This window comes from Coffea eugenioides, chromosome 1, assembly GCF_003713205.1.
Source record: "Coffea eugenioides isolate CCC68of chromosome 1, Ceug_1.0, whole genome shotgun sequence".
In the NCBI taxonomy this organism is placed as follows: Eukaryota; Viridiplantae; Streptophyta; class Magnoliopsida; order Gentianales; family Rubiaceae; genus Coffea; species Coffea eugenioides.
Genome location: NC_040035.1, coordinates 36,304,356 through 36,330,009, shown reverse-complemented (window position 1 = coordinate 36,330,009; position 25,654 = coordinate 36,304,356). Strand labels below are relative to the sequence as shown.

At 33.1% G+C, this 25,654-nt stretch overlaps 2 protein-coding genes across 2 annotated transcripts; one reads left to right on the top strand and one right to left on the bottom strand.

Annotated features, from left to right (window-relative positions):
• Positions 1 to 11,649: 11,649 nt before the first annotated feature.
• On the top strand, positions 11,650 to 16,463 carry LOC113771369 (ATP-dependent DNA helicase PIF1-like). The gene is made up of 3 exons (XM_027315956.1): positions 11,650 to 11,705; positions 15,827 to 15,954; positions 16,021 to 16,463. The coding sequence occupies exons 1-3, from the start codon at positions 11,650 to 11,652 to the stop codon at positions 16,461 to 16,463; spliced, it is 627 nt and encodes a 208-aa protein (XP_027171757.1).
• Positions 16,464 to 22,405: 5,942 nt separating this feature from the next.
• On the bottom strand, positions 22,406 to 25,274 carry LOC113752102 (alcohol dehydrogenase-like 7). The gene is made up of 10 exons (XM_027296243.1): positions 25,137 to 25,274; positions 24,552 to 24,688; positions 24,412 to 24,458; positions 24,003 to 24,325; positions 23,814 to 23,896; positions 23,633 to 23,708; positions 23,451 to 23,515; positions 23,204 to 23,302; positions 22,936 to 23,100; positions 22,406 to 22,791 (listed from the first exon to the last, which is right to left on the bottom strand). The coding sequence occupies exons 1-10, from the start codon at positions 25,189 to 25,191 to the stop codon at positions 22,636 to 22,638; spliced, it is 1,206 nt and encodes a 401-aa protein (XP_027152044.1). The 5' UTR covers positions 25,192 to 25,274; the 3' UTR covers positions 22,406 to 22,635.
• Between the last annotated feature and the right edge of the window lie 380 nt (positions 25,275 to 25,654).

The following is a 25,654-nucleotide window of genomic DNA, read 5'->3' as shown; positions in this document are numbered from 1 at the left end:
GTTCTATCTTTCTAATCCTTTCACTATTTAGGATTCATCATCTCACTTTTTGAGTGTTTTTGGACATATAAAAAGTTAGAATTATTTTTCCAAGTTGTTGCCTCATTTTTAAGTGTTTTTAATCAAATAAAAAGCTAGAATTGCAATAAGCTAGAAAAAGTAAACTTTCGGACGTAAATTTGGTGAAATACAACCTTTTTATCAAAATTTTGCTAAAATACCACCAAAAGCAACCTTCTAGATACACCTTTATTAATTTAAAATTCATACATAAATTTTTCTTTACATGCACTTTTTGGTGTACATGTGCTAAATGAAAAGTCATCTAGATGCTTGCAGGATATTAATATTGAGTTTATTCTAAGTGCAAATAAAATGTCACAATTGTTGTTTACATACTCCAATTTAATGTTAGAGTATAATTTCAACATTCAAATTTTAAAACTTTAAAAAAACAAACCTATTGAATAAAATCCAACATAAAAATTATAAAAAGCAAACCTATTAAAGTGCCCTAAGCTTGCTGAATACAAAAGAAAAAGGATAAGTTTAAAACTGCAAGAAAATTGATTTACTATTTGTGATAGGGTGTGTTAATTGTTAGTAATTTTATTGTTAATTTTCCTTTTTGTCCTTACCAAATATTGTTATAATTGTTAACATATGCTTATATTTGGTATTTGGACCTATCTACAGGAAGTGGAACTGAAAAATATTAAAAAGGGGGACCTTCTTGAGACAATTGCTCCACACCTGGGAGGCTACTATAAGCTCCACAAACCTTGCCCACATGGAGAGAAGAAATGGATTTCCTATGCTTTTGCTGATGAAGAGTTGCATTGTACTAGGAAGTTGATTAGCAATAGGAAACGTGATAGAGGGAACTTGAGTAGGCTGGACCCTTTATTTTTATTTGGTTTTGCTCCTTATCCGGGGGACCACATAGAGAGGCATTGGTCATTGTTTAGAGATAGGATAGTTTTTCTTCCATTTTCCTTGGATGCGCGACTTTTGTTCGACAAAAGTCCCAACTGGAGAAGCATCTCTTACTTCTTGATTATTTAGTGAAAAACGTGATGCCTTGCGAATCAATTAATTTGCGTAGAGATTTACTTATGCAGCGTGGCTAAGTTTTTCATCTAGTCAAGGAACAACGCGACAACGCAGTCCCGAATATCTGTGAGATCGAATTAGTTTTTATGCATTCCTTAATTTGTTAATATTTGCGCGTTTTCTATTTGAACTTCCATGGGATTATTTTGTTAATTAGATATCAAGGCCCCGATATTCAAAGTGACTTATTAATCTCCTGCCAAATTAGTCAATTAAATCCGTAATTGTTTAATCGATTAATATCAGTGGCAACTAGCATTTTTATACATTAGGGGAACGTGCAATCTGATTTAAATAACCCTCGCAGCGTGTTATTGATTGGGGTTAGGTTTTTCTAGTTCTTAAGGCAATTGGAAAATTAATTTCTACGATCATACCTAGGAATATTTTCTGGTTAGGGGTAATCAATGGTCGTACCTTGGTTACCAATAAACTAAGGAAAAATTGGTCGTTAAAGCTCATCGGCGATTATAACTAACATATTAATAAATTAAGTGAACCTCCCTTGCATCAATGATCGGATGAATGGACTGTGTCTGAGTAGTTGTATCATTGGATAGAATTTATTTATTCTTGATTTAATTCCTGTCTAAATACGTGCTAGTTAATTATTCGTTTTTAGTTGAATTGCATAATTATTTTTATCTTCACTCTGATAAAGCCCTCCATTGTCAATTGAAACTTCAAAGAGACAAATATCCCCAGTCCCTGAGGAGATGACCCTGCTTGCCACTGTCTACTTATTAGTAAAGTCTGTCAACTAATTAATTTTGATATATCGGATTAAACAAACTCTTCGAAAACAGGGTGAATCAAGTAACCCATTGCACACCTAGAGTCCCTATTCCAGTACCTAGAATTGATTATTGACTGCTTTTAGTGGTAGTTAGGTATTTTTATTATTATTGTATAGGTTCGGTACCTGTCAATTTTTGGCGCCGTTGCCGGAGATTGGAGTTAATTATTTATTTCTTTTTAAGTTCATTTGTGTTCTAATTTTTTGGTATTTTTCTAGTTTATGCCTCGTTTTTTCTTGTACAGGCGAATTAATTTTCGACCCTGAAATAGAGAAGACCGCGCGCCGAACAAGGAAAGAAACTAGACAACTCAGAGAAGAGCAATCCAGTGTTGCACCTTAAGGACTTGATCCAGAGGTTGAGTTGACGAATTTGCGTGGTGATAACTCAAGTGATTCAGACCAAGAGGAAGTCACCATGGCGAATGCACGAACACTAAGGGAGTTGACTGCTACTAATTTAAATCAGCAACCTTTATGCATTACTTTCCCAAGTTTGAATGATGACACTCCCTTTGAACTTAAATCTGGTCTAATTCACCTCTTGTTATCTTTCCATGGTCTACCAAGTGAGGAGCCATACAAGCACTTGCAAGAGTTCGACGTCGTTTGCAACAGTATGAAACCCCCGGGAATCACAGAAGAGCAGATAAAAATAAGGGCCTTCTCTTTCTCTTTGAAGGATACCGCGAAAGATTGGTTGTACTACCTATCACCAGGTAGTATCACCACGTGGGACCAGTTGAAGAAAAAATGTTTAGACAAATATTTTTCGGCATCTTGAGCGGCCAGCTTAAGGAAAGAGATATGCGGCATCAAACAACACCCAAGCGAGTCCCTCTATGAGTACTGGGAAAGATTCAAAAAGTTGTGCATAAAATACCCTCAGCATCAGCTAAATGAACAGCTGCCCATCCAATATTTCTATGAAGGATTACTCTTTAGGAACAGAAGCATAATCGATGCTGCGAGTGGAGGAGCGTTGGTGAACAAGACTCCTCGAGAAGCTTGGGAGTTGATTGAAGGGATGACAGTGAGAATTCACAGCAGTTCGGTTCAAGAGAGGACACCCCGACGCGTAAGGTGAATGAGGTAGAAACATCTTCCATCCAACAACAAATCTCTAAATTGACGTCCTTCGTGCAACAACTAGCTGTGGGAAGTGCCTCACAAGCCAAAGTATGTGGGGTATGCGCTGCCTTGGGTCACTCTACGGAGATGTGTCCGCTAGTTCAAGAAAAAAGTGCGGAGCAAGTGAACATGATTGGTCACGCGCCCGCACCAAGACAGTCATACGACCTATACTCGAATACATACAATCCGGATTAGAGAGATCATCCTAACTTCAGTTATAGAGGAAATAAGCAGTCCAATTTTGCACCAAATAGACAGCAAGGATACCAACAATAGTATCAATCTCGCCCGCCACCACCCCCTTCAAACTCAAGCCCGTCTATGGAAGAGATGATGAAGCAATTAATTGCCAATAAATAAAAGACGGATTCTGACATACAAAGTATGAGGAATCAATTAGGACATGTGCAAGCGATGCAGAGTAAGATGAGTCAGATGGCAATAGCAATCAACCACCTGGAATCCCAAGTTTATGAAAAATTGCCGTCTCAACCTGAATTGAATCTGAAGAATGTAAGTGCAATGATCTTAAGGAGCGGGAAGGAAATTCAGGGACCCGAACTCGTGATTCCGAAGGATAAAAATGAGAAACGAATTGAAAAAGAGCTTGAAGAGGAGGGCATGAGCAATAAGGATTCAAAGGTACTCGCGGACCCATTCATTACAGTTAAGACTAACCCACCGCCTTTTCCTAACAGGTTGGAGAAATCGAAAAAACAAGATAAGAGGAAATTCTAGAGGTGAATACAAAAGAAAAAGGATAAGTTTAAAACTGCAAGAAAATTGATTTACTATTTGGGATAGGGTGTGTTAATTGTTAGTAATTTTATTGTTAATTTTCCTTTTTATCCTTAGCAAATATTGTTATAATTGTTAACATATACTTATATTTGGTATTTGGACCTATCTACAGGAAGTGGAACTGAAAAGTACTAAAAAGGGGGACCTTCTTGAGACAATTGCTCCACACCTGGGAGGCTACTAAAAGCTCCACAAACCTAGCCCACATGGAGAGAAGAAACGGATTTCCTATGCTTTTGCTGATGAAGAGTTGCATTGTACTAGAAAGTTGATTAGCAATAGGAAATGTGATAGAGGGAACTTGAGTAGGCTGGACCCTTTATTTTTATTTGGTTTTGCTCCTTATCCGGGGGACCACGTAGAGAGGCGTTGGTCATTGTTTAGAGATAGGATAGTTTTTCTTCCATTTTCCTTGGATGCGTGACTTTTGTTCGACAAAAGTCCCAACTGGAGAAGCATCTCTTACTTCTTAATTATTTAGTAAAAAACGTGATGCCTTGCGAATCAATTAATTTGCAAAGAGATTTACTTATGCGACGTGGCTAAGCTTTTCATCTAGTCAAGGAACAACGCGATGACGCAGTCCCGAATATCTATGAGATCGAATTAGTTTTTATGCATTCCTTAATTTGTTAATATTTGCACGTTTTCTATTTGAACTTCAATGAAATTATTTTGTTAATTAGATGTCAAGACCCCGATATTCAAGGTGACTTATTAATCTCCTGCCAAATTAGTCAATTAAATTCGTAATTGTTTAATCGATTAATATCAGTGGCAACTAACGTTTTTATACACTAGTGGGACGTGCAATCTGATTTAAATAATTCTCGTAGCGTGTTATTGATTGGGGATAGATTTTTTTAGTTCTTAAGGCAATTGGGAAATTAATTCCTACGGTCGTACCTAGGAGTATTTTCTGGTTAAGGATAATCAATGGTCGTACCTTGGTTACCAATAAACTAAGAAAAAATGAGTCGTTAGAGCTCGTCGGTAGGGCTGTCAATGGGCCGGGTCCGGGCCGGAATTCAATATTCCGGACCCGGACCCGAATTACTATACCGGACCCGGATCCGACCCGCTTACCTGACGGGTCTTTTATTCTATATTTCGGATCCGGATCCGGCGGGTCCCGGATCCGGGTCAGGTCTACCCGAACAAATTTAGCAAAATTTATAATTTCTAATAAAAATGAGAAAAAAATATATTTGTAAACTAATTTCTAACTAATGCAAAGAAAAAACCAAATAAGAAAAGAAATCAAATTGACTTTACTCAAATACATCACCCTAATCAAATTATATTGATAAATATATATTTTTTAAATTATTAATTCATTTATATCCGGATCTGGGTCTAATACGGGTCGGAATACTAAATTCCGTATCCGACCCGTTTTTTTGTTTGACAAAACGGATCCGAAAAACGGAATTAAATCCCTACCCATACCCGCAATAATTTCACGGATCCGGTCAGGATCCGGGTCTAGACCCGACCCATTGACAGGCCTACTCGTCGGCGACTATAACTAACCTATTAATAAATTAAGTAAACCTCCCTTGCATCAATGATCGGATAAATGGACTGTGTCTGAGTAGTTGTATTCTTGGTTAGAATTTATTTATTCTTGATTTAATTCCTGTCTAAATTCATACTAGTTAATTATTCGTTTTTAGTTGAATTACGTAATTATTTTTATCTTCACTTCGATAAAGCCCCCCATTGTTAATTGGAACTTCAAAGAGACAAATATCCCCCGTCCCTGAGGAGACGACCCTGCTTACCACTGTCTACTTGTTAGTAAAGTCTGTCAACTAATTAATTTTAGTATATCGGATTAAGCAAACTCTTCGGGAACAGGGTAAATCAAGTAACCCATTGCACATCTAGAGTCCCTGCTCCAATACCTAAAATTGATTATTGACTGCTTTTAGTGGTAGTTAGATATTTTTATTATTATTGTACAGGTTCGGCACCTGTCAATTTGTAACATAAATTATTAAAAAATAAGAGTAATCGAGTATATCATTAGAAGATGTTGACAAATGATTATTGTACCCAGAAGAAAAGCGATAAAAATAATTGGGTGAATAACTAAAAAAAGAACTAATCACATTATCTCGAGGATTTGGCTAGATAAATTAATCCTCTTTAATGAAGGAATAAAAGGGGCTAAAGTGATAAAGATATAATAGGGTGAATAATTTTAAAATAAGACTAATCAATTATCCCTGACAATTTTGGCTTGAAAAATGTATTTTATTTAATTAAGGAGTAAAAAGGATTTAAAGTATAAATAACAAACTATAAACGGTTTATGAAGGAGATAGTGAGAAAGTTTTAAATTTTAAATTTGACTAGTGATAGGATTAGTTATAACTCACTATTTTAAAGTTTTTAATTAGATTTTATACATTAAAATAAATACAAAAATCTAGAAAAAAGAATGGGAAGTTTAGAAGTCATTGAGAGAGTCTCTGCTAAAAACCCTCTCTGCAATACATATAGATATAGATATAGATATTTAAATACACTAAGATACAAGCTTGGTGATAAAGTGATAAAGCTTTTCCACAATTGCGGCTTAATCATTTTACATGACGCCTTTTGGCTTGTTTATCCAAGGAATCTATATCTATATAAATTTGAGAAGGGATTTTTAGCAACAAGCCTTCATAACCCTTCCCACTCTCAACTCTATTTTCCTAGCATTTTACATTTAATTTATTTCGTAAAAAATATCATGGGCACATCACATCCCCACGTTTAACTCCAACTAACACTCCCACGTTCTCTCAACCAAAAATTTAACTTCCACTTACATTAAAACTCTAACACTCCCACGTTCCCTCACACAAAAATGTAACTTCCACTTACATTAAAACTCTTTCCACTACTAATGGTTGTGGTACTACTACTCCAACTGCCACGGAGATATAATTTACTTGGTACTTATCCTCTACTTCAACGGCACATGATCTTTTCCAACTCCCACGGAGCAACATTATACTTGGTACTACTTTTGGGAATTACTCTTACAATTTCACTCCACATCCCCCTTTCCACTATAATTAAAACCCTTCCAATCAACTTCCTTCTTGAACCTCTCAAATTGACTTCACAATGGAACATGGCCATTTACAAGCATGTCAGCAACGCCTAAATTTCAAACTCGCAAGATTGCAAAGGAGGAAACATCTGCTAACAAAACGAAAAGGACGCCACAACGGTCCCACACAAGAATTGGAACAGTTCCAACAACTTTGCGTCAGCGAAAGAGAAATCTCTCATCAACTACGATGGATAAAATCTCGACTACACCGACTCAAACGCCGCACCAAACAAATTAGAAGTTTCGGTACTATTTATTCTTTTAATCTTGATATTTTCATTGTATTTTCAATTATTAATAATATTCTCAATATTATAATATTATTGTTGTTTCTATACTAATCCTTGCTGGCTCAATCAACAAAGTATGGTACTATGGCTTTTATGTGAGTTTAGGCATTTAGACATATAGTTCTCATTGTATTAGTAATTAATTAGATTAGTACCGGAACATGGTCATAGCTTTGATTAGGGAAAACGTTATTGATTATTCTTTCAGAACCTTCAAAAACGTTACTGATTAGGGAAAACCTTCAAAATCCATAATTGATTATTCTTTCAAATTCAACATTGTGCAGAAACCCATACTAATATTTATAAAAGGTGTTTCCATTGTTGAGAATGGAACTTTTACTATGTCCTTTTATATATGCCCTTAAATATCGTGATTTGCTGTTCATAAAACTTCTTACTTTACTCGATGTGAGCTTTTCGCAAGCAAGGATAATTTTGTGTTGAATTACAAGAGGCGTGGTGGGGTAGATTGCGTCGAACATGGCACGGGAGTGCTCCTGTTCTTCTGTGCAAATTCCTACGTAAATTGTAAATCGTTTGGGTTTACGTAAATGGTAAATCGTTTCGGTTTATTGCAAAATGCTTAATCTTTCGTGACTGATCGGGGGGAACACTTAGTTGTTGGGTTTAGTAACGTTCTAAGCCAGTTATGGTATGACATGACTAATTCGGGTTCTCTAGGCTTTCCTAATCCATTTCATGGACCAGGTAATTCTTAAATATGATACTTGATAACAAGAGGGCTTAAGAAATAGGAAAAGGACGACTCTTGATCAGAAGGTTGGTAATCTGATTTGTGTTTGTTGAGTTATTGTGCAGCCGAGTGAAAATTGGAGTAGGATTGAGCCAGTAAAGTATACTTGAGCCAATTGGCAGATTAAGAGAACTACCAATTGGCATTACCCCGTTTGTGCCTGGAGCAAGAAAGGACGCTTCACCATGTAATAAAGAGTCAATATTACTTGAAAACTTAAAAGCTGGGAATTCGGTTGACAGTCATGCAACTATGTCCAAGTTTCATTAGTAATCTACAATGTACAGTTCAGGGCTATAGGTAAATGAGCATATTACAATCATCAAGAACCAATCGCTTCCCATACAACCGATTTTTGGACGAAAAGCATCTGCCCATCCGAAGCATCTTTTAGAAATCTTACTTATGGTAGGAATGAGGTTCTAAAAAAATGTAAAATTCATGTCACATCTGCACGGGCACAATCCAGAATGACATGGTTTCCATTGTTTATAAGAATCAAGTTAGAAGTTTCGCCAATATTTATTCTTTAAACAGTGGTATTTTCATTATATTTAGAATTATTAATAATATTTCTAATATTATAATATTATTATTGTTTTCATTGTTTATAAGAACCAAGTCGGTATTATCTATTCTTTATATATTGCCATTTTCATTATAATTGCAATTATTAATAATATTCCCAATATTATAATATTATTGTTGTTTCCATTGTTTATAAGAATCAAGTTAGAAGTTACGGTACTTATTCTTTAAATATTGGTGTTTCCATTGTTATTTCAATTATTAATAATATTCTCAATATTATATTATTATTGTTGTTTTGATTGTTTATAAGAATCAAGTTAGAAATTTCGGTATTATGTATTCTTTAAAATTTGGCATTTTTATTGTACTTCTAAGTATTAATACAATTCCGAATATTATAATATTATTGTTGTTTTCATTGTTAATAAGAATGTGGAAAGAGTACCAATTGCTTATAAGCACTTTAATAAATCCTACCGAAAGCTCCCCAATTGCTTTGTTAATATGTTGCATGTTAAGAAATAGTACTAAAACCTATTATTGCATATGCAGTAGTCAATCATAATGAGTATGAAAAACTACAATGTTATCTAATATCAAAGGTTAACATAAATATACTGTCATTTTTACTACCAAAATTGACAATTTGTTTGGTTTTATAATTAACATAATAAAAAATATATTTTACTATTCTAAATATTAAATTACATACGGGTCCGTTTGGATTAGCTGTTTTTGGGGTTGTTTTTCAAAAACAACACTATAGCATTTCGTTTTTGAAATACAAGTCTGTTTGGATTAGTTATTTTTTAAAAACTATATGAAAAACTTTTACAGTAGAAATTTTTTGGATTATTTTTAGAGGTATTTTTAAAACATATTTTTGAGTCTTTTTATAATTTATAATTTTTATATTTTTATATTTACATACATTTATGCATTTATAATACATTTATAAATAACTATATTTATATAAAAATATATAAATGTATTATAAATGTATTATATTATATATAATACATAATATAAATATATTTATAAATGTATAAATGTATATTATTATAAATGTATAAATTAAAAATGAATATTATATAAATGTATAAATTATAAATTATATATTTTAATATAAATATACATTTATGCATTTATAATACAATTATCAATATTTATAAATAAATATATTAATATATTTATAAAAAAATATTTAAATGTATTATATTATATACAATACATAATACACAAATATATTTATAAATATATAATTGCATATTATTATAAATTATAAATGAATATTATATAAATGTACAAATTAATATATTATAAATATATATTAATGTTATGGATAAATGTATTAATATAATTAATATTAATGTATAAATGTATTAAAATTATGTATAAATGTAAAATTAATATTATGTATATTAATATAAATGTATATATGTATTATAGATGTATTATATTATATATAATACATAATATAAATGTATATTATAAATATACATAAATATATATATTATGTATAAATGTACATTTATATAAATTTATAATATATCTAATATAAATTGTATATTATATTATATATAACTTATATAATATATAATATTTATATAAATATATTGTAAATATATAAAAATATATTTTAAAAAATTAAAATATTTATAATATGAATAAATAAATAAATAAATATTTAATATAGAAATATTTAATATATATAATATACATTAATATTAATTATAAATATTATAATATTATAAATATGGTGTTTATATAATATTTCAATTTGTAATATTTAGTGTATATTTCATTATAAATATTTATATAATTTATAATTTGTAAACATATAATAAAAAATTTTCAATGTGTATAATATACATAATATTGTATATATACAGTATAATATACATAATATAATATATTATACATAATATACATTTATACAAAATTAATATTATGTATATTATATATTAGACATAACATTATTATACATTATTATACACAATAATGTACATATTAATGAAAGTACATTGATAATGTATATATTATAATATAATGTACATAATATATTATGTACAAATATTTATACATTTATGTATACAATATTACATATTATGAATATTATATTATATTATGTATAATAAACAATATTATGTATAATATTAATGTATATAATATTTATATAATATATGTATATTTCATACATATAATATATATTATATACATTAATATTATACATATATTATACATTAATATAATATATTATACATTGAAATATGTATATTTGGAGTTGTTTTTGATATAATGTTTGGATATGTGTTTTTGATATTATTTTTGAAATACACATTTACTGTAACATTTGGAATGTGAAAAACAGTTTTTCAAAAATAGAAGCAAAAACAAGGAATCCAAACGGATCCAAATAGTGACTCAAAACTCATATGGTCGAAATCATGTTTCACATTTCACATCGATTTCACCCACTAAATAATGTCTCAAATATAAAATAATACCAACTACAATCACAAACATTACCAAATTAAGGATAAATTTTCTCAAATCTTACTATTGAATACACATATTACCATTCATTAATTAAAAAATATTTTTTCAATCTAAAATACTTATTTTCGATTTTTCTAATCTTTGCACATATTGCTATGTTTATCAGATCTTGCCATGGTTTTACATCAGACCACTCATGGTCATTTATAATATTCATACAATATATTAGATTATTACATTTTTTATGAGTATTACATTAATAATTGTAACTTAATTTAATACGTCTTTTAATACAATTCTTTTAATATACTTTTATATCAAACAAATAATTATTCAACATCTTTTCAACTTCAACATCCATCGACCGCAGCCCCAATTCTCAATGATCATGGTAATTCTAAATTTATGCACAATTTCAAATTCCTGCTTAATCATTACTTTTTTAAACGTGCTACATTATTATATTAACTTTCTCTATTACATAATAATAGATGACTTGCATAATGACTCACCAACTACTGAAGTTCCTATTACACCTACGTCATCAGCTAATGGTCCCGATGATAGTAAGTCCAAGTTTTCTCATGTATCTTGACTAAATAATCAATTATTATTTATGCAATTCAATTTCTTCCAATTCATTTTCTCCATTTGTCTTCTAAAAATCCATTATACAAACAGGCTCATCTGAAGAATTTGTTCCTGCTACCCAAGACATTGTGCCGACTAACACAGCTAGAGCAGAACAAATCGGTAATCTACTCATACTTTTCTCATGTTACCACAATTAATATTTCTTGCTATATGTTCTTGGGCATACAAATATTATGTGCTTTATATTTTTCTCATGTTACCATAATTAATACCATAATTAATATTTCTTGCTATATATTCTTGGGCATACAAATATTATGTGCTTTATACTTTTCGCATGTTACCATAATTAATATTTCTTGCTATATGTTATTGGGCATACAAATATTACGTGCTTTATATCTTTCATATAGTGACAGTTTTAGGTATGTACCTTATTATACTTATTTCATCAATCAATTAGATCACATAGGCCGAAGGCGACGGCGACGTCGAATTACAAGAAGATGGACATTTGGTCCAAGAATAGTAATCTGTCAAAAATGTCAATCTCTAATGTGGGTGGAAGAAAGAATACAAAGTAGTACAAAACAAAATCCAAGATTCAATTTATGTTGTCAAGATGGGGATGTTGTTTTGCCGTTATTGCCTCAAACTCCACAAGTTTTACAACATGTATTTACCACTCCAACATTGAAAGAGAAGATTCGATTGCTAAATGCACTATTCGGGTTTACATCCATGGGAGGCAAAGTAGATCATTCTATAGTCAATTCTGCCGGACCATATATTCTTTTCGAATTAGTGGAGAAAATTATCATCTAATCGGATCGCTTTTGCCACGTTTTGGAGAATTAGGTAGATTCATACAATTATACATCCATGATACCGATAATGAGTTGCAAAATCGTATGAATCTTCTGAATAGTCATGATGGCAATCCAATTGGAATTGATGCATCAATAGTTGAAGGATTGAAAAATATGTTAGATGAAATAAATCCATATGTACAAGTTTTTCGAAATGCAAGAGACATGCTTCGAAATCAAAATATTGTCAATCTGCAAGTACAGATAACTAGTGCTCGAGGTGACAGACAATATATCCAACCAACTGCAAATGAAGTTGCTGCTTTGATTGTCGGTGAAGATACTGGTCATGTCACACACCGCGATATTGTGCTTGTCACTCGAGATGGAAATTTGAAAAGAATCAGTGAGACACATCCATCATACATGCCACTTCAATACCCTTTACTATTTTCATATGGAACAGACGGATGGCATTGCGCAATAAGATTTTCACCCTCTGCCGTTAGAAAGAGAGAATTTGTGTCGATGCGTGAATTCTATGCGTATCGTATACAATTTCGACAAAATGAAGGCCATACACTTTTGAAAGGTGCCAAACTATTTCAACAATTCATTGTTGATTGTTATGCAGCTATTGAACATTACAGATTGAATTTTATGAAAACCCATCAATCTCTATTACGTGCTGATGTATATCAAGGTTTAGAAGATGCTGTACTTGCTGGAGATACAGATGCATCAGCTGTTGGAAGGAGATTTGTTCTACCATCTTCGTTTTCGGGTGGATCCCGAAATATGGTACAACATTTTCAGGATGCAATGGCAATCTGTAGGACAATTGGAAATCCAGATCTTTTCATTACGTTTACTTGCAATCCCAGTTGGCCAGAAATTAAACAAGAGTGGACAAGAATATCGCGACAGAAAGTTGAGGACAGACCCGATATTACGGCTCGAGTTTTTCGGATAAGACAAAAAAAATTGATGGATGTTTTAAAAAATACCCAACTATTTGGAAAAGTGCTTGCAGGTACAAATTTTATTTAATTTAAATCATTAATTTCTTTTTTCAATTCCCCTATTTTGCCATACACTAAAATTACTTTCATAATATGCAGACATCTCTGTCATTGAATTTCAAAAACGTGGTTTACCACATACTCATATCACTCTGACATTAGCTCCGGATGATAAGCCCCTTACTACAGAGCAAATTGATGAAATCATTTGTGCTGAAATACCTGACAAAAATGCTGACACACTAGCTTATGATACGGTCATCAGGTGCATGTTACACGGACCCTGTTGTGATGCTTATCCAAATGCTCCGTGTATGGTGAAAGGAAAGTGCTCTAAACACTATCCAAAGAAATTTTGTAGTGAAACCACTATTGATGAAGATGGATTTGTATCATATAGACGTAGTGATGATCCAAGTAAGAGGGTAACTATTAATGGTTTTACATTTGACAACAGATGGGTTGTTTCTTACAATCGAGATTTGATTGTGATGTTTGATGGTCATATCAATGTGACCAAGGTTGCACGTCCAGAAATCACTAAATATCTATACAAGTACATGAGTAAGGGGATTGATAGAACAAATATTCAAATTGAGAATAACGTTGTACTTGCAAATAAAAGTGGTCATCGTCGTTACAGAAGCGTTGATGAGATTAAACAGTACTTAGATTGTCGATATTTATCGCCAATTGAGTCATGTTGAAAGATATTTGATTTCGAAATGCAGAGACAGTATCCATCCGTGATTAGATTGCAGTATCATCTTCGTGATCATCAATTTGTGATATTTAACGATGACAATCATCTTTATGACGTTCTTGATCGTGATCACATACATGACACGATGCTGACGAAATGGTTTGAAATAAATCAGAGCCATGTTCCAACTAGAAACTTGACGTTTGTGGAGTTTTCGAGTAAGTGGACTTGGAAGCCAAATAAACGTCAATGGGAGTCCAGATTGCAAGGTAGGTGCATCGGAAGGCTACCATATGCACATCCTCATTCTAGTGAGCGATACTATTTGAGAATGTTGCTGAATAAAATTCATGGTGCACAAAGTTTTGAACATTTGAGAACTATTGATGGAGTTGTGCATCCAACATTCAAAGCTGCATGTGCAGCACTTGGTCTTCTGGATGATGATAATGAGTGGAACGAAGCTTTGGCTGAAGCATCTACATGGGCATCTGCCAGAAAATTACGAAGCATGTATTGTACAATACTTATGCATTCTGAGGTAACTAACCCTTATGATATTTGGCAGCGTCACTGGAAAAGTATGACAGATGATTTGCAATATCAGATCAGAAGGGATATGGGAAACTCTCAGATACGCATTGATGGTAGTGAGTTACAAAATTTGGGATTAATTGAACTCGAACTCATTTTGAACAAAAATGGTCGATCTTTACGAGATTTTCCACCAATGCCATTGCCGTCATTTGAAAGTGCTCAGTTGTCCATGAACAGACTTATAAGAGAAGAGCTCGATTACAATTTTACATCGGAGCAGCAATTATTTGATAATTTATATGCTGGTTTGAATGAGGATCAATTGAAAGCATATGATATTATTATGGAATCATACACACATAATCACGGAGGACTATTTTTTGTGTATGGAAGTGGTGGGACGGGTAAAACTTATTTATGGAGAACATTGATTGCTCGAGTCAGATCGCAGAGAAAAATTGTTCTTTCAGTTGCATCATCAGGCATTGCTGCAATACTCTTACCTGGTGGAAGAACAGCGCATTCACGTTTCAAAATTCCTATTAATTTGGATGAGTCATCAAGTTGTTCAATCAATAAAAACTCTAACTTTGCTAAATTAATTAAAGAGACATCTTTGATAATTTGGGACGAAGCTCCAATGGCGCATCGGCATGGTTTTGAAGCGGTGGATAGAACTTTAAAGGATATCTTAAAGTTGAGTAAAAATGATTCTGAGGATCGTATTTTCGGAGGAAAATTGGTTGTTTTGGGCGGTGATTTTCGACAAATATTACCGATTGTTTCCAAAGGTAGGAGAGAAGCAACAGTATCAGCTACAATAAAAGAGTCAACGATTTGGGATCACTGTAGAGTACTGCATCTTAAAATAAATATGCGTGTAATGAATTTACACCTTCCTGAAAATACGCGTCAGCAATTGACAAATTTTACAAATTGGCTGTTGTCTATTGGTGAAGGAAAGGTTTCAGCAATTTCACTTACTGAATTTGGGGAATCAAATTGGATTCGGATGCCGTCGCAATTTCTCATAAAAAATTATAGTCAATCTTTGATGGGGTTAATAGATTCTGTCTATCCAAATTTGAGAAATTCATACAGAAATAGCACTTACCTCAAGGAACGTGCTATTTTGGCTCCAAAAAATGGTGATGTTGACAAGTTGAATGATAAGATGCTATCAATGCTTCCTGGTCAATCGCGTACCTATATGAGCGCTGGTACTTTTTGCAATACTGAAGGTGACATTGTTGAAAATATGAATCCTCCTGAAATGTTGCACTCTTTGAATTTTCCTGGACTTCCAAATCATTTTTTGGAACTTAAAGAAGGTACTCCCATAATTCTTTTGAGGAATCTCAATCAGTCAGAAGGTCTTTGCAATGGAACACGACTTGTCGTTACCAGAATGGGGGATAAAGTTCTCGAGGCAGAAGTCATAATAGGATCTAATATTGGAGATTTAGTACTCATACCTCGGATCTCTTTAACTCCACAGAGTACACGGATGCCTTTTCCAATTAAAAGGAGACAATTTCCTGTGAAAGTGGCATTTGCAATGACTATCAACAAAAGTCAAGGCCAAACCTTGAAAAATGTTGGCGTTTACCTTCCTGAACCTGTGTTTTCACATGGTCAACTATATGTTGCTCTGTCCCGTGCTACTTCGCCAGATGGATTGAAAATACTCATTGTTAATAGAGATGATGATCCATGGGATTACACAAAAAATATTGTGTATCGTGAGATTTTTGACGCCCTTTGATAAATTCTGGACATCGCTTTCTTTACAAAAATAGTATATTTACATCAGACCATATGTACTATATATGCTTCATACTTTGGCATCTTTTTGGTATTTCTTTGAATTTGTGTTACTTGTTGTATCAAATATAGCGCCTAAATAATTAACCTTCATGCTATATTATAATAATTTACAGATATTCGATATACACCTTTACTCTATCTGGATCCTTGCGGATACGGATGGAATGTAAAGGTTAGATTGTTTCGATTAATAGATATGACCATATATGGAGTGCTTCAACGTTCGGGATATATCAAGATGCTTTTTGTAGATGATCAGGTAATAATTAAGAGTGTATGTTATTTATTATATTGAATATTGAATATTTACTAATCTGTTGAAAATTATCAGAAATTTGTCATGCAGGGAGTTATAAGAGGCAGTAATATGATAAACATTTTCGCAGATCATCTCCATGAAGGCAAGGTATACTGGTTTCAAAATATATATGTAATTCCGGCAGATCTTAAATATCGGCTTGCACCACATCAGTACCAATTATCGTTTGAAAACGATACGAAGATAGTGAATATTTTGGATGATTGTGGAACCATACCCCGTTTCAAGTTTAATCTGGTCAAACTAAGAGATACAGGACAACACATGGGCAATGACGTGCAATTGATAGGTATTTCATTCATAATTAATCATACTTCTATTTAAGTTGTATATTTGAAGTGGTATTACTTATATTTTTTTTATCTTTTGCAGATGTAATTGGTTTAGTTGTATCCGTTGGTTCACATTATCAAACCTCTATCAATGACAAAACTAAGTGTGACATACTTTTACTTGACAAAAGGTTAGTCACTAGATTCAATATCCTTTAAAGTATTTTATATTCTACAAATTAAAATTTATACATACCAAAATTGTCTAAATGAAGTTTGACAGTAGTTCGGTTGACTTTATGTGATAAATTTGCAACCGATGATGGTGAACACTTGCGTCAAACTATTACAAAAAATAATAGTTTGCTAGCCTGTGGTATTTGTGTGAGAAATTATAATGGTAATTCAATTTATTTTCATTTTATTTTATTTAAAATTTATAGTTTATTAATAAATAAAGCACATTGTGCAGGACCGTCACTCTACACTGTTCGAGTAAGCAAATTGTATATCAATCACTACTTGGATTTTGCTCAATACCTACACAGTTGGTAAGTTTTACAAATACCAAAATATTAAATTATTAATAATATTTCATACCCTTACGAATATGTATTTGAAAAATTTGCAGGTTTGAGAATGATAAATGTGCTCAGAAATTAGTGACGTGGTTGCGGTCATGTAATTTTACAATGTCCCAAGCATTGTTGATATCAAATGCTAAGAGAATATGGATATCCGAATATGCAGTTATACCTACGGTACAATTCCTCTCAATTAATTAAGTAATGAACAAGTATCTACATGTAGTTTCGAATTAATAATTGTAATCTATACATTGTTTGGATGGTTTTAGGTTAAATATTTTCGGATACTTGCTTACATTCAAAGTATCAACCTAGACAATATGTTCCATGAGTTATGCAAAAATTGTGGCCAACCATGTCAATCTCATTTTGAAAAAATGGTGTGTATCCATTGTAATGACGTAGTCGATACTATTGTCAGGTAATTATTTTCATATATTTTGAACTTTAATATAATTTGTTGCATCATACATCACAATTTCTTCTTAACAGATACAATGTTAACATAGAAGTTAGAGATTCCAGTGGTACCTTATATCTCGCTCTTCAAGACAGGCATGCACGATTCATGTTTTGTTGTGATGCTTCTTATCTTAGAGATTTAAAAACAAAGGTATGCATTATTTATATGTATAATTTTTTACACAATATTATTTACAAACTGTTTAAAACAAAAGTTAATTTTGAACTATGTATGCTTTTAATTGTCAGAAAAATGGAGGTGCATTGTTCGACCAACACATTAATTCATACAAAAATCGTGCATTCTCATTTATAGTGCGAACTCCACAAAAACCAATAGAATTAATTAAACCCCCAATACTGACGTTCGTACTCAGAGTTGATTGGTGTGAAGAATGTTCACACCTTCGTAGAAGATTATCAAATCAAAGGCAAAATGTCTGTAAGTATTTCATTCACTTATCGAATTAAATATTCAATTATATTTAATTGGACCCTTATGTCGCTCAATTTATGATATAGATTTCTATTTTTTTCAGGATCCAACCTTCATCAAAGTGATCGTTTATAAATAATGGAGATGATTTTATCAATATTGAACTATTGTTACAAAGTTTCATTTTTTTAAATATACTTTCATGTGCTCATGATTATAATATTTTACTATTTTTAAATTCTTTCATAGATTATTATTTTTTAAAATAATGTAAGCACCGTGCGTAGCACGGGTATTCACACTAGTAGCGATAAACTTGTAAATTATACAGGTTGACCCAAACATATGGGTTCAGAGATATTCAACATTATCGACATATTCAAACATATGGGTCCTTTTTATCTTTTTATCCCACAAATTGCTCTTTATGCAAAACCTAGACAATGGTGTGATAGCTGGTATCTCGAAATCTAATGTACACTTGTGATAAAACAGGCATAAAATGTACAACTCATGCTTAATTTCTTTTATATATTTGGATTATTTAATTTTTTTGCCTGTTAAATCTTTATTTTTATTGTTGATATTGATAACCTGCAGATTCTTCAAACAGTGGACATCCTTGAAGGGGTCTAGATGTATTTCCATTTCCATCTATTAGCAAGCAAATGTCCAAGGCAAACTTGAATATTGCTTGTATGTGGGCGGAACTTCTGACTCCAACTTGTAGTGAAGGAAAGGCTAAATTCTCTCTCTCTCTCTAACCCAGTTAAAATGGGCTGTCATGCCCTAAACGAAGTACCACGGAAACATAGCACCAAAACCCAAAATCAGATTTTAAATATCGTGAAATTATGAAGTAATATGTCATGATGTTAGCCATTAGACATAATGTTATCTGTTTGTATGACAGATGCTTAACAGGTTTTGGTTATAAGGGCCTCTAGGCACTGTTTTCTGAAAGAGCAAAGTTGAGTTGGGAATATGTAGAGAGTGACTTTTATAAAATTGAAATGTAAAATCTGAATTCTGAAATTCAAAATCTGAAATTTGAATTCATTAAATTACTGGAGCATATATCACATTAAATGATAAGTGAATAGTTTATCACGTATTGTTTGGAGTAAATTTTGTCCATTAAATTCAGTGCCACTTAATTAATTCAAATGTTCTATTTTTCTGTAATCAAAAGTGTCTGAATATATTAAGATATAAACCAATTAAATTTAAGTACTGAAATGAGTTATCAAATGGACCAAAATATCAAGGAAGCAATAAATGGGATATTGTACGATTAAACGATAAATTAGGTGTACAAATAATGCCTATTAGGTACCCATTAAAGAAATTCAAGAGCTATTTCTTCCCATACTAAACAAAAGGTGCAAAGTTAGAGATGTTCAAAAACTAATATCTTCCAACACTAAAGAAATGACATATTTAGGATACGGATAAGAATTTGGATTCCACCATTTGACACACTTAAAAGGTATTGGCAAATTTTTAATCCATTTTCATTGTGAACTTTTTATTTGGTAATAGTGATTTGTAACATCTTATTTAATAAAAAAAAATGAGAATATATAACACAAGAAAAATGCAACTGATGGTCTTCCTCCTTTTTTTTATGATGATAACAATATTTTACTTACATACCAATTCTTTTTCCTTTCACTAAACTTGTAGTGGCTGTATGTCAAACTGCAATTAAAACATACCCAAGAGAAGTAAATTAAGTAACTACAAAAAATTAATCCAATATATCTATCATTAAGGGGAAAAAATTGATCACGTTATTCAGACTAAATTGTGGAATTTTTATGACTAAAATTGAAATCTCATGACTTGAAAGATCATGGGATCTAATTTCTCTTTTTCTCGCCGTTTCATAAATCCACACTCCTCCGGCTAGAAAAAAAGAATAAAAGAAATGAAACAAAATATAGTTTTACCTAACTGGCTGTCTATATTTAATGAAGACTCACCGACTTGGCCACCTAAATTGTGATGACTCATCAAGGAATTGAGTATTCGTTGCATCTAGATTTACAGAATATGCTTATCCAATTGAGATATTTTTTGATGCCTCGTGTGAGATTTGGGTACTTTCAATTGCGTCAAATAAAGATATTGAATCATTTCGGACGGCGAAACGCCTGATGTAAAGAAAGAATTCCTTGAACGGCTGGACATAATGCTGGCACATTAGTGAAACTAGTGCTAAAACCTTTGTAATTATCTTCTTCTTCTTCTTTTTTTTTTTTTGGTAGAATTTGTATTTATCTTATGTAGAATGGACAAATGTGTCAAGAAATTGTAGAAAGAATCTAATGCTATACAGTCTTATCTCTATACTATTCCTTGGTTTCCACTGGACTTAAAGTTTTGACCGCTGTTTACCCTGTGGCCGGCACCGGCCTAAGGTGCCAAAGAGTGCATTATTATCTTCTCTTCATCTCATAATTGATGCAGGGTGTGAATAGGAGAATGAAACTTGGATCCTGTTACCAATTCTAGAACTTCGCTTTAATATATGAGTAAACGAGGACTAATCGTGCATACATGATCCGTGACACACGTGCAGACGTAACATTTTAAATTTAAATTTTACATAATTATCATTCAATTAAAGCTAACAATACAATTTATAAAAGATTAATTCTGAACGTAATACAAAAATCATTTATCTCTTGTAAATGTCATTCGAAGTTATTATTTGCGTCTACATTACCATTACACAATGGACAAATTACACTTTACTCTCCTATGATTTAGTATTTTTTTTACATAACTCTCCAATTATTACTAAAACTATACATAACTCCCTCATAGATTGGATTAAAATGTCAAAATGACGGAATTTGCAATCCATAACAGAGTCAACTAAAATATTAAAAATATCCCTATATAAAGATAAAAATATTTAGTAACAACAGGGGAGTTATGTATATATGTAATGAAAACCATAAGGGGGTTATATAGTAAAATACTAAACCATAAGGGAGATATGGTAAAATATAAAATTATACGTGATTAGAGTGTCATGCATATTATATTTATATATTTGATCATTTCAACTATTTTAGTTTTTAAGGGTAATTTTGACATTTTTATAGGTTCTGTTACGGATGATCATTTTCGTCAGTTTGATACTTTAATCTAAATTATGAGGAGGTTTTATAGAACTTTTAAAACTATAGGGAAGTTATGTGAAAATTAGCCATATCATAAGGATGTAAAGTGTAATTTGCCCTTACACAATAAAAGTTCAAAAACAAAATAAAGCTAAAAACGTGACATGGCAAATGCTTGAATTCTGTTATGCGGATTATACTTCCATTGTTGAATCATCATTATCATCATCCTTTGGTCAGTACAGTTATTGGTCACATATGTGTAGGCAAGTTGGGTAACTCAAGTCCTTGAGCCTACTTAAATGTGAATTGGTCAGTATAGTTATTGGTCGAGTTATGGGCATATATGTGTATGGTCCATTGGTGTTGAAACACAAATCTTCTGAGTTGAATTAGAATTTTCATATTGTCAGCCTATTCAGGCCAAGTTGAATGAGAGTTTTCATGATGTGAAGCCTATTTAGGCCAAGTTGAATGAGGGTTTTACTTGACAGTGTTGTTCCAATCCACATTCTTCTCCTCTATTTAGGCCAAGAGTAGCCCATGGGTATTGTCAGTGGCGTACCAGAACAATACACATAGTTGAATGAGAGTTTTCTTATTGTCAGCTTATATCCAAGAATTCAACAAGCAATATCCACAGTGAGAGCAAATTGAAGAGTAAGCTCATATGGCTTCGCAACACATTGAAGGGAGGATTTCTCAACTTCAAGGCACTTTGGCACATCTAAGGAAGCATAATTACAGGCGTGGTACTCTGTACCTTAACATTATTTACTTGTGAAAATACAAATCTTGAGCAAACTTAGAGAGATGGTTCTCAATTGAATGAGACCATTTAACACACTTCAACGGGAAAATACAACAGAACTTGTCTAGTATTTGTGAGTCTACTCTCCTTTATATTTCATTAAAGGTCACACCATCGGCTCTTGCCCTCTCCTGATCGAACCAAATGACAGTCCGGAGGCACTTGCCCTCAATGAGCAACTTGAAAGCCTTGTTGATTTCTTCGAGTTTGATCTCATGCGTGACAAACAAGTCCAGCTGAAGCTCCTGCATTTGTGTTCAAAGAATTAAGCGATCAGGAAGAGGTGTACCATTTGATTCAGTTTTCTTCAGTGCTGGTCATTTTTCAACGGGTGAAGAACAATTATGTGGTAAAATTGCCATTGAAAGCCTAGTGAAGGTAACAGTTACCTTATCCAAGTAACGTTTTGCAAGAATGGCAATATCAAGATTAGGCTTGAGACCACCATATTGGACGCCTGTGATGGTCTTCCCACTATGATTATTCACTAGGGAGTTGAGAATAAACTGCGAGTCTGGCTTGTCCACTCCTAATATGATGGTCTTTCCCCATCCCTGAAGTTAAAAGATTGCACATAAAAATCTTATTTAGTAGCTGCAAACAGCAAAACAAATGCTCTAGGACAGATCAAAATGATGTGCCATTTCAGAGACGAACCTTTCTGCAGCAAGTAAATGCTTCTTGTGATAGGGATGGCAAGCCGACGCATTCAAAGCAGTAATCAGCACCAAGGCCATCAGTCATCTCAAGAATCACCTAATTTGTACAGAAAAAAGAGCAGCAGTTGAAAATTATGACTATCAACATACCAACGGTGAAAAACTTAACTGCAATACAGAACACACTGTCGTTGCTGATACCATAAAGTAAAAATGCATTGCAGTATGAAATGTTAGATGTATACCCCGCTCGCAAGCTTGCCGCCAAGTTCCCTTGGGTTGATAAAATGGGTGATTCCAAACTTTTTACCTGAAGAAAAGCAAAAAATCCTGCTAGCTGAGAGAGAGATCATATGGGGGATTGTAGCCACAACCTGAGGCTATGCTTTATGGAACTCTAAAAACTTCTCAAATATGCATTGTTTACCTATTTCGACTTTGTCCGGGTTCATATCCACACCGATAATTATCTTAGCTCCGCGAAGTCTTGCTCCTTCAGCAACCTGAAATTTTCCACTTGTGAATCAATACTCTGATGGTCTATAACAAATCTAATGCAGTATGAATCAAGAAACTTTGATAATAATAGGAATGCTGCAAGATTTTACCGCTAATCCAATTACTCCCAATCCAAAAATAGCTACAGTTGAACCTTCTTCAACATCGGCTGTTTTCCATGCCGCACCTACACCTGAAAGAAGAGTTGAGATTTTCAAGACGGCGCTACAAAAACAATGTGCCAGTGAGTCAAAATGAATCAAATTGTGCTAGGAAGAATCGAAGCGAATGGGCATTACCAGTTGATACTCCACATCCAAGCAGGCATGCTTTACTGGCAGGAAGTGCAGGATCTACTTTTGTAACGTGAGTGATGTCTACCACAGTGTACTCACTGAAGCCTGATGTGTAGCCAAAGTGGTAAATCGTCTCTCCTTTTGCATCAGAAAACCGGCTAGTCCCATCTCTAATATAAGGAGATAGTTCGAATCTCAATTTGGAGCATTGGTTGCTTTTGATTGATATGCAATCAGGACATTCTCCACAGTAAGCCAAGAATGATGGAATGACAGTGTCTCCCACCTTTACATCCTCGACTCCCTCTCCAACGCTCTCCACAACCCTACATTAAACAAAATCAAACATGATCAGAAATTGACTAAAATGCTTTGAGCAAAGTCTTGACCAAACATAGATGGAAGAACTTACCCAACAGTTTCATGACCAAAAATTCTTGGATAATATCCATGAGGTTCCTTCAAACAAAACAAAAGAGTTTGTCAGAATATGAGCTAAGTACAGGTTCATGTGCAAAGTGATGCTGATCTGTGTGTGATTATAGGGCATACTTTGAGCCTCCAGAAATGGATGTCACTGAAACAGAGGGCGGAGCATAAGACTCGAACGCGAAGTTCACGGGCTTTTGGAGGGGCAACTGTAATTTCCTCTATCACTAATGGCTCCCCTGCTTTCCTGGCAACCGCAGCTGCATCCAACAAACAAGTAAATACACATCTTCTAGCAGATTCATGAAACAAGTAAATTGACATCTGTTTGTTGAAACAAGTACACACGTCCAATCCGCACAAGGGAATCCTGTGATGGCAAGCATAAAAACAATTTAACAGAGAAACTTATGAATCTGTGTAACAGAGATTATGTACCAAAGTTAACAGGAATGACCTTATACAATTTAAGGAGCCAAGAAAAGATCGAAACTCACGTTTCTGAAGAAAAACCATACGATGATACTAATATCGCTTGAGAGCATATACAGTGATTACACACTGACACTTGTTTCAAATTACAGAAAACAAACTTCAGGATTTTGGAGAGGCTACATCATACGTTTGCAACTCAACAACCGAGTCATATTACTCTCTACGAATTGAATTGTCTATGGTATCAATTTTTTTATGAAGTTGCATACTTACCTCTGCAACGGATGGGCTTCCCAGCAGTTTTGCTTGCTTCTTGTATCTGCGCCATTGCAACGAACGAATCCTAAGACTCTCAACGAAGCGAATACTGAGTCTCCCAATGAAGACAAAACGGACGTACAAGAAAAGTAAGAGAACTATCCGATGTAATGCAAGATATAGCAGCAACTAAAATAAGTTAGGCTATTTATAGAGCGAAGGAAAAATGGGCGGATAAGGTAACTTTTCATATAAGGTCCGAAATGTTACGGACACAAGATTAGATAAGTTTATACATCAAGTCAATTTAGAGTACTTTCATTGTCAAAATTCTTTCTCGATAGACGAAATAATAGGATATAAACTAGGAATTCTAATTGAAAAATTAAACCGACAAAAGCCAAAATCCACAACAGTTAAAGAGTATTTTCATTGTTCTAAAGTCTTTGGATAGAAATTAATTGCATAACTCAATTACGAGTCAGCGAAATGATGGGTTATAAACTGGGAATTCTAATTGGAAAACTTATCCG